We start from the raw sequence: 14,528 nt of genomic DNA, 5'->3' as shown, positions 1-14,528 counted from the left end.
GGGGTTGTAAAATTGCAAAGCTGTAGTATTAATGTATCGGGAGTTTAGTAACAATGATGGTGTTACCCCTGTAAATGTTTTCTTTCCTCTCCCAGCACTCGATATTTGAGATGAATGTTCCTTTTATTTTTCACTTTAATCACTATGTTTTATCTCTTGAACATGTTTTGTAGGAGTTCCCATTTTTCACCCTGACAGCTTTTCCTCCAGGCTTTCTTGTTCATGCCGGTGGTGTTGTCAGCGCTCGATCGGTGAAGCTGCTGGATCGGATTCACAATCCGGGTACGTTTGTCACACTTCTGATCCTTTCCCCACTGTGATTGCCAGCTGGTGACAACAAGGCGGCTTGGTTCTCCCCTTTAAGGAATAGTTAATTTTCTACAACTAGTGCATTACTTCAGATTTTATAGTTCGTATGGAAGTTCTTGGACTGAATCATTTCACTCCATGTAAGTTATTGTCTGATACATCTATGTTACGCTCTGTCCATCGTTTGGCCACTTTGTTTTCCCTTAAGACACATTGGAGGGAATTATCAAAACAGACACAATCTGAAGCAGTTGCCCATGGCAACCAATCAGCATCTCTCTTCCGTTTGCTCAGGTAAGATTTGAAAATGAGACAGAAGCTGATTGATTGCAGTGCAAATCTGCTCCAGATTTTGCCTGCTCCAGTTTTGATAAATACCCCCCAGTATTGGGTACATATGTTGCTATTGATAAGTTAAAAGAAGAAAGCAAAAAAGGCAAACTAACACTTTAGCAGCAGTTTATCAGTCACTTTCCAGTCTTGTTTTGTCACCCCAAAACCATTTTTCTGTCTTCTCATTCAGTAGACCTACCATGATTGGCTCATGTAACTTTATGCAATAAAGACAAAAGGAGTGTATAGCCGAGAATGAGGCAGATTTATGAACTGTTGTTCCTTCCGGCAGGATGTAATAAGACTTTGTACACTCAGTGTCAGTCAGGGCAGAGTTGCAGCATCCTGATGAAGGGGTGGTGTGGCAGGGATGGGGCAGGGTTTTTATATATATACACACACATATACAGTGTATGTATATATGCGTGTGTATATGTATATATAATGTATAAAATGTATTGCCCCAGGATACCACATTGCTTGGTCAATAGCATAGTGGTTCGAGAATATGCATATTTCCCATAAATGCATGTCTCTCTAAGCAAACACCTCTGGCGTTGGCCTTTCTTGGGGGCAAAGATCAACTGAGTGAAACCTGCCGAAACAATTGGCATTAACAGACTTAAACGGTATCAAAAGCCAAGAAGAAATATGTAATGTATTGCACCTTACCGGTCCTTCAATGCCGTGGCTGCATGAGTTTTGTATTTTCAGAGCAAGAGCATTTTCTACAACTACAGAAAATCAGATGTAGATTCTGCCGGAAATCCAATGTCCTTGTAACTTACGGAACTGAAATCTCAAGCAATGTTATCAGCTTTCCCAACTGTAAACTGGAAAACTCCTTCCTTGTTTAATAGAGATGAGTAAACAGGTTGTAAGTGTTTGTCGTCCAACTCAGGAGAGCAGCCTAGGGTGACAACTCTGCTTCCCCATAGATACAGTGTGAGCATTTTCACCCTAGAACAGCAAGTGTGTACTAGCGGGATCACCATGTAATAATAAAGTTATACAGCCTGAAATAGGAAATGATTGCAGCCACCACACCTAAGGACGGGTACGCTGCAATGTATTATGTTTTTGCTCTTGGGTTCACATACACTTTAAGCTCCATCTAGTTCACAAATGTTTTCCGAGTCTTCTTGTTAACACAGTGATATGACCTAGGACAGGGCTGGACAAATCCCAGGAAGCAGGTCGCCACTGCCCCTTCAAAAATGTCACCTGGCGCCTACATTTTCAGGTTTTCTCTGGTTGTTGTAAGTGGAGTTCCTAAAGAAAATCCTGCTTTTTCCTGGTTTGGACAGACTGGCTCCTGAATTCCATGTTAATTTGTTCACCCCTGACCTAGAAGAACACTGATTCTTTTTCATTTGTAAGGTTGCAGAGGTTTCATTTATCCCCTGGGAATAACTGGTTGGCCCTGAAATGATTCACTTCAGTTTTTGTTTTTGTTTTTTTATGTCATTTTCTTGATCACTTAATAGAGCTTGATAACTGACATTGCAAAATAATACATTTAGCCATGACGGGTTCTGTCTCCTCCTCAGTTCCAAACTTTGATTAACTGTGCTGTGTGTCTTTTTCAGTCTGTGTAGTATTGTCTGAACTGTCTTCTCTTCTCTTACTGACCTACTAATTTGCTGTTTTAAACCCAGCCTTTGCCGGGATAAAGGGTAACACCAGATCTTACAAACTGCTAGACTGGAATAGTTACAATGCAGGTATTGCATTAGTCCTTTCATGAAACTATATTTTTTACAACAACAAAAATTATGGCTGCTCAGTGAAGATCTAGAACATTCTAAATTCCCTGTGCTGGCCACTTTCGCTGCTGCCGGGTAAATTCCGGTGACCAGCTCTATATGTTGCATGTCCTATCTGATGCATGCCCTATTCAGTTTCTTAATGTTTACAATTCTATGGACTGTTACAATCTTTCCAAACTTTAAAGAAAAATTCGGGTTTTTTTGGTGGGTGGGTTTTTTTTTTATAGACCGGATAGTCATTTCAAAGGAATACTTAACTTAAAAAGAAAGCAGAGTATATAACATTGTCAGGTCTGTCTGTCAGGGTTTGTATTGGTTTTATTTGGGGATCAGGGCTTGTCTGTTCCTAATGAGGAATTCAGTGATATGATGAGAGTAAGTCCCAGTTCACACCTCTCAAAGCTAAGTGCGACAAAACTCTCAACACCAGAAATCCCCTTCATTTCTATGGTCCCTGTTCACACCTGAGAGTTTTGTTGCAAGCTGTAAAATGCTGAACGCTGGAAAAGGTACATGAGCTTTTTCGAGGCAAATTACAGCACTTTTGGCTGCATAGACTTCAATGGAAGCGCAGTAAAATGCGCTACACAACGTTTTGCACATTTTGTACGCGTTTGCGCACACGTTTCCTCATTCACAGCAATGCATTTTGATATGCTCAAGAAAACGTGCGTCTTTACCTATGCGCGTCTAACGTGTGCAAAACTCGCAAACCATGCGAGATAAAACATTTGCATTTTGCATACATAAACGCCTAGGTGCTAATGGCGACTTAAACTGGCCATACACTTCTCAGTTTTGTTCAAGGACACGCGCAGCGCGTTGATCGAGGAATCCCCGCTGTTTCTTTTGTAGTGTGACAGCGGCCGCCGGCCACTGTCAGAATACCTGAACGGAGTCGGCAGCTCATTGGCTGCCAGCTCTCTTCATACAAAGATTTTCCGACTAGCTCCTTCGATCGGCTGATCGAGGGATACTGGCCAGAAAGGGTGCTGAAAGCAGCACCCACTATGCAAATTTCGGCTGGTTCCTCAAGAACCTTTAGGCTTTGTGCGCACCATACTCAGTGCATTCCGGCCGGATTGTGGCCGGAACGCACTGGATCGCATTGTGGCCGGCTCAGTATGTTGTGGGGTGGGGCATGGCGGTGAAGTGAATGGCACCGCAGCCAAGCCCTCCAGCTGCACGGGAACGGAAGGCATATCAATGCCTGCGGTGCGGTCAGAAAAAATAGTGCTTGTAGCATTTTTCCTGACCGGACAGGACTGCAGGCATTGATATGCCTTGCGTTCCCGTGCGGCCGTAGGGTGTGGCTGCGGTGCCATTCACTTCACTGCACCGCCACGCCCCCTCCCGCCCCACAACATACGGAGCAGGCTGCAATGCGATCCAGTGCGTTGCAGCCACAATCGGGCTGGAACGCACTGAGGATGGTGTGAACGGGGCCTTAGGCTACACACAGACATGAGATGGTTCTTGCCAGATGCGCAGTTGATTCTTCAGTTGAACATTATTTTTTCATATGAGAGGTTTTTCTATAAACATTAAGCGTTCTCAATGACAAATGAGGTATGGGACCTGTTACAAGGATAGGCATTGGTATCTTAAAGGGCATCCAGAACTCGCAACTCTAGGATGAATAGCAATGGCAAATCTGTCTCTCTCTGGTTTCTAAAAAAACAGTTTACCTTTGGCAGTCTACATATTACAGCCCTGACATGTACCAATTAAAGTTGATGTGAACCCAATCACTAAAATCTGATGGAAGCTTTAACATATTAATGTCATTTCATTAGTAGTTTTCAATCATATTAAGACTGCAGCTTTCATTAAAATAAGCTCTTGTGATCTTGTCAAGAAGGTCCTTGTTCAGGCACTTCCTGTCATAGGGTGACCATGCTCTTTTAGTGTCTCACGATTTCCTTCCTGTGTTGTCACACTGTCATATGGATTCCGATGAAGACTATAAGTGGCCATTTCATCACAAATTATGTGGGCATGGTTTTTTTGTTATCATCAGGAAATCCACCCTGACAAATGCAATGCAACCATTGCTGGAGTGCTTGTGGGCAGGAAGTTGATGTAAAGAAGCTGGACATCAGCAACAATGAGATAAAAAGGGGAAAACAATATTTTCTGTAACAAAAAGGGGCATTCTTATGATACACAGTGCACAGAGTAGGCCGAAATTTAGCTTGGTGTCCTGTTATTATTGAGTTCCCTTCCGAGGCTCAGATATGAGTTGAGTGTCTCGGTTTTGTTATGGATGGAAGTTGACAGCTCTGGATAATGAATCGGATGAATTTAATTCTACATGCTGTTTGAGTATGGTTGTTTTGTTATCACAGCCGCATGATAATTCTTCTTCCAATTTCATGACTTTATTGACCAATCTTGCTGAAAAGCCAACAAGCAGCAGTTTACTTCTACCTCGTTTAACGTACTTAACTGCCTTTTGTCCGTGTCTAAGTCCGTAATGAGCAGATTACCTTGTTGGATGCCCTGTTCGGATAACGGGAGGCCACCGATGCATCGAGTGACGGGAATGGACTTTGTGCTCAATTCTGCCCTGTAGAGGACACAAACATCCTGAGAGTGATGACCACTCACCATGAATTGTCGGCTTAATCATGTTTTTCTTCCTCAATCTGCTGCAAATCTCTTAATTCCTTTCATTCTGTCACATCTGTTGGACTGTCGCATGAAAATTCCAGGGCTTGAAAAGAATCTTTGGGAACGGTCCACCAGACGATTGTCCAAGGTCGGTGTTTCCTGTGAGATCATCGCAGGGAAATGGGCCTCCACATTTGTGACAGGCCATAGGCAACAGGCATCCCTATGCAGTGGGAGATGTGGAATCGTGTAGATTAAATCAAGCAGCCACTTGTGCATTTAAAGTGAGTGTTTCCTGGAATTTTCCTAGTGCGTTGTACCTTTTTTATTTAGAGTGTTGCTTGACCCAGAACTGGTTTTCTCGATTGTCCAACGGATAGAGCCCTGTCAAGATTAAGTGATGTAGGGTTATACTGCTGCCTACAGGAGAAATGGGCACTAGGCAAAATAGAAACTGAAGGCTTGCCTTCTTTCATGTTATAACCCCTTTCACCTCACACCTGCCAATTTCACTTCCTGTCCTCAGGAGATTGTATGTCTCCTCCCTTTCTGCTGGAATATTTCACTTGAATTTGGAGATTTTCTGCTATCGACAACTGCTGGTAGATTCATGCTAGATAATTGAAATCCAGTCAGCCAGCAGTACTGGTATATTCATGCCGGAGACATAAAATATCCTGGAATTTTCTTCAGTCCTCCAGGCGCAGATTTTCCCAGGTCAATGTTTCTCCCTGTGATGGCCATGTGTTCCTAACAGTAATGTCCGTCTGTGTTCAAGTGACACTGTGCCTCATTTTTTATTTTTCCTCCACACTGCTCTGGGCTGTTCGTATTCCCAAGATTGGTGGCATATTTTAAAGCTACATATACCTTTTTTGTGCTTTAGACCTTATGTTGGTTTCTAAACGGCAGGTTGAATGTGCTGCAGCTTCGCCCGCTCCTGTCATTGTATGTACTGTTTGTAAGGCAGAGGTTGGCAGAGGAAAGAATTCTGCAGCTTGTATTTCCAACATGTACTGTATAAATGTGTCCTTGTCAGAGACTGCTTCTGCCTCCTTCTTCTTCTTCTTTTTTTTTTTTTACTAAAACTGAATCTTCTTCTGTTATGAAAGGGTTTATGTCTTGTTTGAAGAAACTTGTTACTCTTCCTGCTCACAAGGTTAAAAAAACCCCATGGACGCTTCTTGTAGCCTCTATGAAGGAGATGCCTTTTATTTTGTGTCTTAGTCATGCTGTGGACCTTGGAGGATTGCAGATGGATTCTGAACGCCAAGAAGTCATCTCTGATGCCATCACTTTGCTTAGAATACTTGGGTCTTCTCCTGGATACCTTTTTAAAGCCAAGGTGTCCCTCCCCCAGGAGAAATTAACAAAGTTGCTGGGTCAGATTTGGTTAGCGGAGGACGGACACAAGGGTGCAGCTCTCCTCCACCTTGCAGAGTCGGCGCTGGTGCTGGGCTGAGACAGTGACCTGGGGGTCGTGAGTACTGCGGGGTCTCTCTCTCTCTTGCTGTGGTGGTCTCCGGTCTGGGGAGTGTTTTTTTTTTGTGGGGGCCATGGATCGCAGGATGACTCCTCTGCATTGCCGTGTGAGGGCTGTGGGCTTCGCTCTGCGGACCCCTCTAGGTCCCCTCTTTGTGCGGCCTGTACACCTGCGCTCCTTTGTCAGTCTCCGGTGCGCCCCTCGGGTTCCTCAGGGGGGGTGGTCGGTTCCGCATGTACCGCACTGTCCTTGGAGGTCTTTTCCTCTGCCATGGATGGTTTTGTGTCGCGCATTGGGCGCGCCTTGACGCAGCGTCCGCCTAGGAAGCGGGCTTTGCCAGTCCTGTCCCCTGCCCTGTCGGGGGGGTCCGAGGGGGAAGGGGAACTTCCCACGACATCACCGCGTCCTGATCCTGGTGATTCCTCGCAGCCTGATTCGGCCAGTGAGGATGAGGCCGCGTCTACGCTCCTCGTTCAGGAACGTGAGGCGGTTTCTGCGCTAGTCCGCGCTGTTAAGGGAGACCCTAAAAATTGAGGATGTGGCCAGCACTTCCGCGCTGCCGCACGTGCAGTTTGGAACGCATAAGTGTAGACGTTCCGCCAAGGTGTTTCCTTACATCTCCTTTTTTGATGAATTCATTTATAAGGCGTGGAAACGGCCTTCCAAGTCCTTTGCGGTTCCGAAGCGGTTCTCGGTTCGCTATCCCTTTGAGGAGGACTTTGTGTCTAAGTGGTCTTCACCACCGGTGGTGGACCCGCCCGTCTCTCGTTTCAACAAGGCCACGGTTATCCCGGTGGAGGATTCTCCATCCTTTAAGGCGTTTTTTGCGGTCCCTGTACTCTCTCGGGCGCTCTCATGCGTCCGGTCTTGGCTTCGTCCTTGGTCTCTCAGACTCTAACTGAGTGGGCTAAAATGTTACATCAGGGTCTTGCGGAGGAGAACGTCTCCCCCGCCTTTGTGGAATTTGCGGACCAGTTGGTGCTGGGCCTGCGTTATGTCTGTCATTCGGCCTTGGATGATTCCCAATCCTCCAAGCGTCCGTGGCAGCCCAAGTCTGCCAAACCCGCCGGCAAGCCCCAGTCTGCATGAAGGTCGGGCCCCGGGGTGGGGGGCCGTCTTCGGCTCTTCGCGGATTTTTGGCTGGCCCACGTCTCAGACTCTTGGGTCTGGGAGCTGGTTTTCTTCGGGCTACAAATCGAGTTTCTGTCCCGGCCGGGCAACCGTTTCTTCCCGTCCAACACGCGACTATCCCCTTCGCGGTTGGCGGATCTCCATCGCGCGGTGGCGGACCTTTGGTCCCATGGGGGTGATTGTGCCTGTTCCCTCCGCAGAAAGATTCAAAGGGTTTTATTCAAACCTCTTTACTGTGCCCAAGAAAGAGGGGGTGAGGCCCATCCTGGACCTCAAACGCACCTTTGTGCGGGTCCGTCGGTTCCGGATGGAGTCCATCCGGTCTGTGGTGGCATGGCTCCGTCAGGGGGATCTGCTGGCCTCCATCGATATCCGGATGCATACCTTCATGTCCCCATTTGCGAGTCATCAGCGATTTCTTCGTTTCGCGGTGGGGGAGGACCACTTTCAGTCTGTGGCGCTGCCCTTCGGGCTGGCGTCGGCCCCACGTGTGTTCACCAAGGTGCTAGCCCCGATTCTGGAGCTGTTGCGTTGTCGGGGGGTTGCGATCGTGGGGTACCTGGACAATCTGCTCCTGCGGGCAGAGTCGCATTCTTCCATGGTGACAGCTCTGGGCGTCACGGTGCGATCCTTGGAGGAGTTTGGGTGGCTTCTGAACCTGCGAAAATCTTGCCTGGTGCCTTCGCCTCGTCTGGAGTATCTGGGTTTGGTTCTGGACACTGTCGCGGCCCGGGTCTTTCTTCCCCGGGACAGGCTCCTGAAGCTCCGTTCCAAGGTCCAGCTACTGAGGACTCGCCAGTGGTCGCCCATTCGGGTTTGCATGCAGGTCCTGGGTCTCATGGTGGCCTCCTTCGAGGCGGTGCCTTTTGCGCAACACCATACCAGGACCCTGCAGTGGAACATCCTGGTGCAGTGGGACAAGTCCCCCCTGTCTTTGGACAGGGAGATTCGGATCTCTCGGGAGGCAAGGGCCTCCCTGCGGTGGTGGCTTCAATCCCCGGTCCTGGTGCGGGGGAAGTCTTTCCTTCCCGTGCACTGGACGGTGGTCACCACGGACGCCAGCCTTTGGGGCGGGGGCAGGGTCCTGGGCTCCCCGACCGTGCAGGGTCATTGATCGTCGGTGGACTCGGGGGGGGGGGGTCTCTGCACCCGGAGGTTTTTCGGCAGCTGTGTAGTCGCTGGGGGACGCCGGAGGTGGATCTTCTGGCGTCTCGGTTCAACCGGAAGGTGAACAGGTGTGTGGCCCGGGTCCTGGATCCCTGGGCGGTGCAGTGGATGCCCTGGTGGCTCCTTGGGGTCCTTACGGTCTACTTTACACCTTTCCCCTTCTGTATCTGGGCCAAATCTCTGCCTTGGCGGTGCTTTTCCAGTGGCCTTTTCCGTCTAATGCTCTGGTTCGCGCCTTTGTTCAGGGGGTGTCGCGCATTGCTCCCCCTGTCCGCTCGCCTTTGGCTCAGTGGGATCTGAATCTCGTGTTTTCAGTGTTGCGGGAATCCCCGTTTGAACCTCTTCGGGGGATTCCGCTTATGTCTGGCACAGAAAGTGGCCTTTTTGGTGGCCATCACTTCCGTTCGGTGGGTGTCGGAGTTGGCTGCCTTGTCCTGCATGTCCCCGTTGCTGGTTTTGCATCAGGACAAGGCGGTCCTCCATCCTCGGCCGGCGTTCCTGCCGACGGTTGTGTCGGCATTCCATCTGAATGAGGACATTGTCTTACCTTCCCTGTGTCCGAAGCCGGTCCATAGGAAGGAGCGTGCGCTCCACTGTTTGGATGTGGTTCGCGCTCTTTGTGTTTTTTTTTTGGAAGCTACGGCTTCTTTCCGCGGGACCGACTCCCTGTTCGTGCTCACTGAGGGTCCTCGTAAGGGTCGGGCCGTGTCAGCGGCTACCATCTCTAGGTGGATACGTACCGTGACTCAGGCGTACGCCGTTAAGGGACTTGAGCCTCCGATTTCCTGTCACTGCCCATTCTGCTAGGGCTGTTGGGGCTTCCTGGGCTTTCCGCCACGGGGCCTCTGTTTCTCAGGTTTGTAAGGCCGCTACTTGGTCTTCTGTTCACAACTTTGTTACGTTCTACAAGGTGGACGTGTTAGCATCGACGGATGCTGGTTTGGGGCGCAAAGTGTTGCGGGCGGCGCTTTGAGGGGTCTTTTGGGTGTTGTTGTTGCCCATCCCTCAGTGTGTTACTGCTTGGTGACGTCCCTACCGTTCAGGATCTACGATCTGTTGCCTGTGTCCTTCAATGAACGGGAGAGAAAATAGGATTTTTGTACTCACCGTAAAATCCTTTTCTCTCCGTTCATTGAAGGACACGGGCCCCGCCCTCTTTATGGGGTGTACACTCCTAACTGCTTGTTACTAAACTGGAGACTTGTCAGCAGGTGGGGGGTTTGGCCACCGGCAGGGGCCGCCCCTAGGCTGTAATTGGTCTTTAGTTTTGTGCCTAGCGTCCTTCTCCTGCAGGTGGCGATATTACCCTACCATTCAGGATCTACGATCTGTTGCCTGTGTCCTTCAATGAACGGAGAGAAAAGGATTTTACGGTGAGTACAAAAATCCTTTTTTCTGGACCATCTGTCTGGTCAGGGTTTCCGGTCTCCCAGTCAGCATCCTGGAATTGCGAGTGACTTGTCTGCAGTTGCTTCATTGGGCCCCCTTCTGACCTGTCTTCCAGTTTGGATTTAATCGGACAATGTCACAGCACATCGATCGTTAGGGATGCTTGATGTGGACCTTCTAGTTTCTTGGTTCAACATGGTTGACAGATTTGTCTCCAGGCGAAGGATCTGATGGCAGATGCAGTGGAAGCCTTTGTAGCTCCATGGGATCAGTACACCCTGATTTATGCCTTTCCTCCACTGAAGTTTGAAGTTTGTTACCTCATCTGATTCACAGGATCGGGAATGAGAGCATTCTGGTTATTCTCATTTCTCTATTTTGGCCTCCCCAGGGTGGGCTATGCCGACCTTGTTTATCTATTGGCCGATGCTCCGTGGCCTCTACCAGATTGTCCAGATCTGTTTATCTCAGGGACTGATCTTCCACCCTGCTTCTTGGTCGCTGCCTTTGATGGCTTGGTTTTGAAGGATGTGGGTTACAGCGGATTCTGTTTTCCCGACCATGTTTGGAGCTTGTAGATCTTCTTCCCGTAAGATTTATTGTCGTATGTGGAAGGTTTATTTTTGATGGTGTGAGACTTTAGGAGTTTCCCCATGTGACTTTTCATGGTACATATTCTTTCCTTTCAGTTGGGGATATGAACAACATTTAGCCCCCAGCACTTATCTGTTCTCTTTCAACTCCTTCTTGCCTCAAATTCACACATTCAATTAAGGGGTTGCGCATGCTTCTCCCCATGTTCAACCTCAACTTCAACTGTGGGATTTTAACTTGTAACCCCATTCAGTCTTGCACAAAGACAAAGTTGTTTTGGGCCCATGGACCTCCTTTGTACCCAGCTGATCTCTGCTTTTCACCTTAATGAAGACATTGTGTTGACTTTACTGTGTCCAGCTTCCAACTGGACTGGTGGTCCAGTTTCTACTTCCACTATTTCTATGTGGATTCGACAGGTCTTTTGTTCAGACCTAGAGTTGGGAGACAAAGTGACTCCTTTTCCTGTAACAGCACACTACACTAGGGGCAATAAGTACTTATTGGGCTTTTTGTCATCTTTGACTCAAATTTGTAAGGCTTCGACATGGTCTTCTGTTCACACGTTTTATACGTTTTACTTGGTCAATGTTCCTGCCTCCACTAATGTTTCACTAGAAGAGTTTTTAGGCAGCTGTTTGATGCCCTTTTTTATTCTCTTGTATTTGGTTGTTCTATTGGGCTGGATTGCTTAGTTGTTGTGTGCCTACCCCTCTTTTTGGACTGCTTTTGAATGTCCCTACGCTGCTTGATCTAGTTTTTTTGTTTTGTTTTTTTAACTGGGTACGGGAGGCATTAAATAAAAATTACATTGGCTTTTTTTTTTTTTTAAGCATTTCTTGGGGACTTCAAGACGGCATTAATGAGATAACATGGCCATTGTTAGGGGTCTCCATGCTTCTTGCTGCATTCAACACCCCTCACACACACATTTTGGGATATTGCCCCCCTTGTTTTTTAAGTGGCTTGAAATGCAAAGTAAAATGAGTTGTGTTTATCAGTTTTAATGCATATTAGTCAAAAAAACTAAAGTGCCACTTACTGCATTATGAACCTGGTGACCTCTCAGTACTGCAGTACTGTTATGTAGTGTAATGCTGGTCACCCAACACTCTGCTTATCTTGTGACTGAATGGTGTGTACCTGCCTACACACCAGCAGCAAATCATTATCAGATGGCTGCATTGCATCCTGGAACACTTGTTTTAAAGAGAGAATTACTTTTTTTAAAATCTTTTAGTGAATTTGTATCTCCAAATGCTTATAGGGGGGTTGGGAGTTTCTAAAAATGCTAAGCTAAGCTGAGCTTTAAATGAAAATGACTCTGCTTCACATATTCTTATGCCAGTGTTTAGGTTCTGTATATTTTATTCTTAATACATAGGGGTGTATTTATAAAATGTTCGGACTGCCAACGTCTGTGTTGGAGATTCGCATTCGCGCCACATTTTGACTACTCGATAGAGGCAAGGAGCATAGGAATGTTCTACGCTCCTCGGCTCCATCTAGTGCCCATAATGTGGTGCAAATCTACAGCATAGATGTTCACAAAGTGAACAGCTCTGCAAACGTTCTATAAATACACCTTTTTAGTGTCATTGCTTTTTGGAACTCAACAGTAATGTCTGCAGCAGAGGGACAATAATGCTGTTACCCACCAGAGCCAATCAGGTGTCTTTTTTTCCCCCCTGGAATTTGATTAGTTGTTACAAGAACTCCATTAGTTCTAGTCCTAGAGACTTCTTTTTGAAAACTGGAGCCATTGCCCATAGCAACTAGTTAGGGCTCATCTTTAAATAAAATAAGAATTCTTTATCACAATGTATATGCTTCATAGATGAGGTCAGCGATGGCTTGTTGGTGTTTCAGTCTACAAAGAAATGGCGGGGTGTGGGGTATGGCCGATTCTTTGTGTCCTCATTTCACTGAGCTGCCATAGTTTCTGTATGTTCCTTCACCAAGCCCGAGCATGCACCAATCTACCCATCAGTGGCTCCTGTCTGCTAACTGCCTTGCCAAACCCGGCTCACTCAGCTTCTGCCGCTGCCCCAGAGGAGAGGGAACCCTGTGTAGTCTGCTGACCACCCACCCTTCCTGCTTCTCACCTCCCATCCCTTAAAATTTCGTACTAGTGTCTCTGTAACTCCTTAGTGTTTAAATGCTACAATGGTGTCCCCCTTGTGGATTGTGTGGCTCGTGTCAGTTTACATACAGCTGCTTGTGACCATACACAGACATAACCAGTAGATGGCGCTACAATTACTGGCAGTCACTCTGTAGTTATTAAAGCGAAACTCCAGCTAACAGCTTAACATGGTTGAAAGACACATATATGCACTATTCTACCTATAAAAATGTTTGTAAATCTGTTCAGCCTGTCCGGTGATTAACACACCCCTGTTAGACTAAATAGACAGGAGGGCGAAGATATTTCCTTCACCCTCCTGTCCCCAGACTAGAAAAAGGTGTAGAGAGAATACAACTGCCACACAAAAAGTTTAGGAGTCAAAGAATGTTTAATCACAGAAGTCCAAAGATGACAAGCCTGCCCATTTCGGGGACTACAAGGTTCTCCCTTGATCAGGGATTTAACAGTTGGTTTTGGACTTTTACAGGTCAATAAAGGTTTAATCAACTACAAAAATTGGCTTCTTTATTTCAAAAGTGTGCTTTGTGGGGTTGGTTCAGCCATCACAGCCAGCTGCTGAAACATGTTCTTGGAATTTATTAACCTAATCATTCCCGAGTTGATTTAACCCTCTATTGACCTATAAGACTCAAACAAAACCAGCAGTTTAGTCCCTGATGAAGGGGGAAGCTTGTAGCCCCGGAAATATGCCGTCTTCAGACCTCTGTACTTGGGACTCCTCTGGCACTCTCGTTCTGCCTACACCTTGTACTAATCTTGTGACAGGAGGGTGGAGGAAACACATTCACCCTTCTGTCTATTTAGTGTATATGATTAAATATACTTTGACTCCTATACCTTTGGTGTGGAGCTGTTGTTCCTCCTACCCCTTTCTGTTGTTCCTCCTACCCCTTTCTGTTGTTCCTCCTACCCCTTTCTGTTGTTCCTCCTACCCCTTTCTGTTGTTCCTCCTACCCCTTTCTGTTGTTCCTCCTACCCCTTTCTGTTGTTCCTCCTACCCCTTTCTGTTGTTCCTCCTACCCCTTTCTGTTGTTCCTCCTACCCCTTTCTGTTGTTCCTCCTACCCCTTTCTGTTGTTCCTCCTACCCCTTTCTGTTGTTCCTCCTACCCCTTTCTGTTGTTCCTCCTACCCCTTTCTGTTGTTCCTCCTACCCCTTTCTGTTGTTCCTCCTACCCCTTTCTGTTGTTCCTCCTACCCCTTTCTGTTGTTCCTCCTACCCCTTTCTGTTGTTCCTCCTACCCCTTTCTGTTGTTCCTCCTACCCCTTTCTGTTGTTCACCTGAGCTCCCTTTCAGGTCCATTCCTGTTAAAGAGCTGATTTTTCAGAATCATTGCGCTCCATAGTATGGACTTGCCTTTGCTTAGAGAAACCACTTTTTGATCTAGTGTCTGCCTACCTAGATCTCCCAGGATCACAAGCCTGGCTGAAGTGCTTTGCAGATCGTTTGTCATGAAAGGCAGTACATATATGTGTTTTTCATGTATGCATTCAGGTGTTTGTTTGGAGCTCCGCTTATAACTTTGGTGTTGAAATGGTGAGACGTGAAAAGTTTTCAAACTTTTGCACACTTTTACTACTAACCCCAAGTAC

At 47.0% G+C, this 14,528-nt stretch overlaps 1 protein-coding gene across 1 annotated transcript in view; it reads left to right on the top strand.

The window, feature by feature from the left end:
- The window catches only part of C2CD5 (C2 calcium dependent domain containing 5), a 71,019-nt gene that overhangs the window by 31,022 nt on the left and 25,469 nt on the right, over positions 1 to 14,528 (top strand). Inside the window, exons 10-11 of the mRNA XM_018560014.1 lie at positions 174 to 282; positions 2,301 to 2,366. Of these exons, the coding sequence (XP_018415516.1) occupies positions 174 to 282; positions 2,301 to 2,366 (175 nt within the window). The remainder of the gene's footprint in view (positions 1 to 173; positions 283 to 2,300; positions 2,367 to 14,528) is intronic.

The sequence above is a fragment of the Nanorana parkeri genome, unplaced genomic scaffold, assembly GCF_000935625.1.
Source record: "Nanorana parkeri isolate BGI_ZX_2015 unplaced genomic scaffold, ASM93562v1 scaffold426, whole genome shotgun sequence".
NCBI classification, from domain to species: Eukaryota; Metazoa; Chordata; class Amphibia; order Anura; family Dicroglossidae; genus Nanorana; species Nanorana parkeri.
This window is presented reverse-complemented; position numbering and strand designations above follow the sequence as displayed.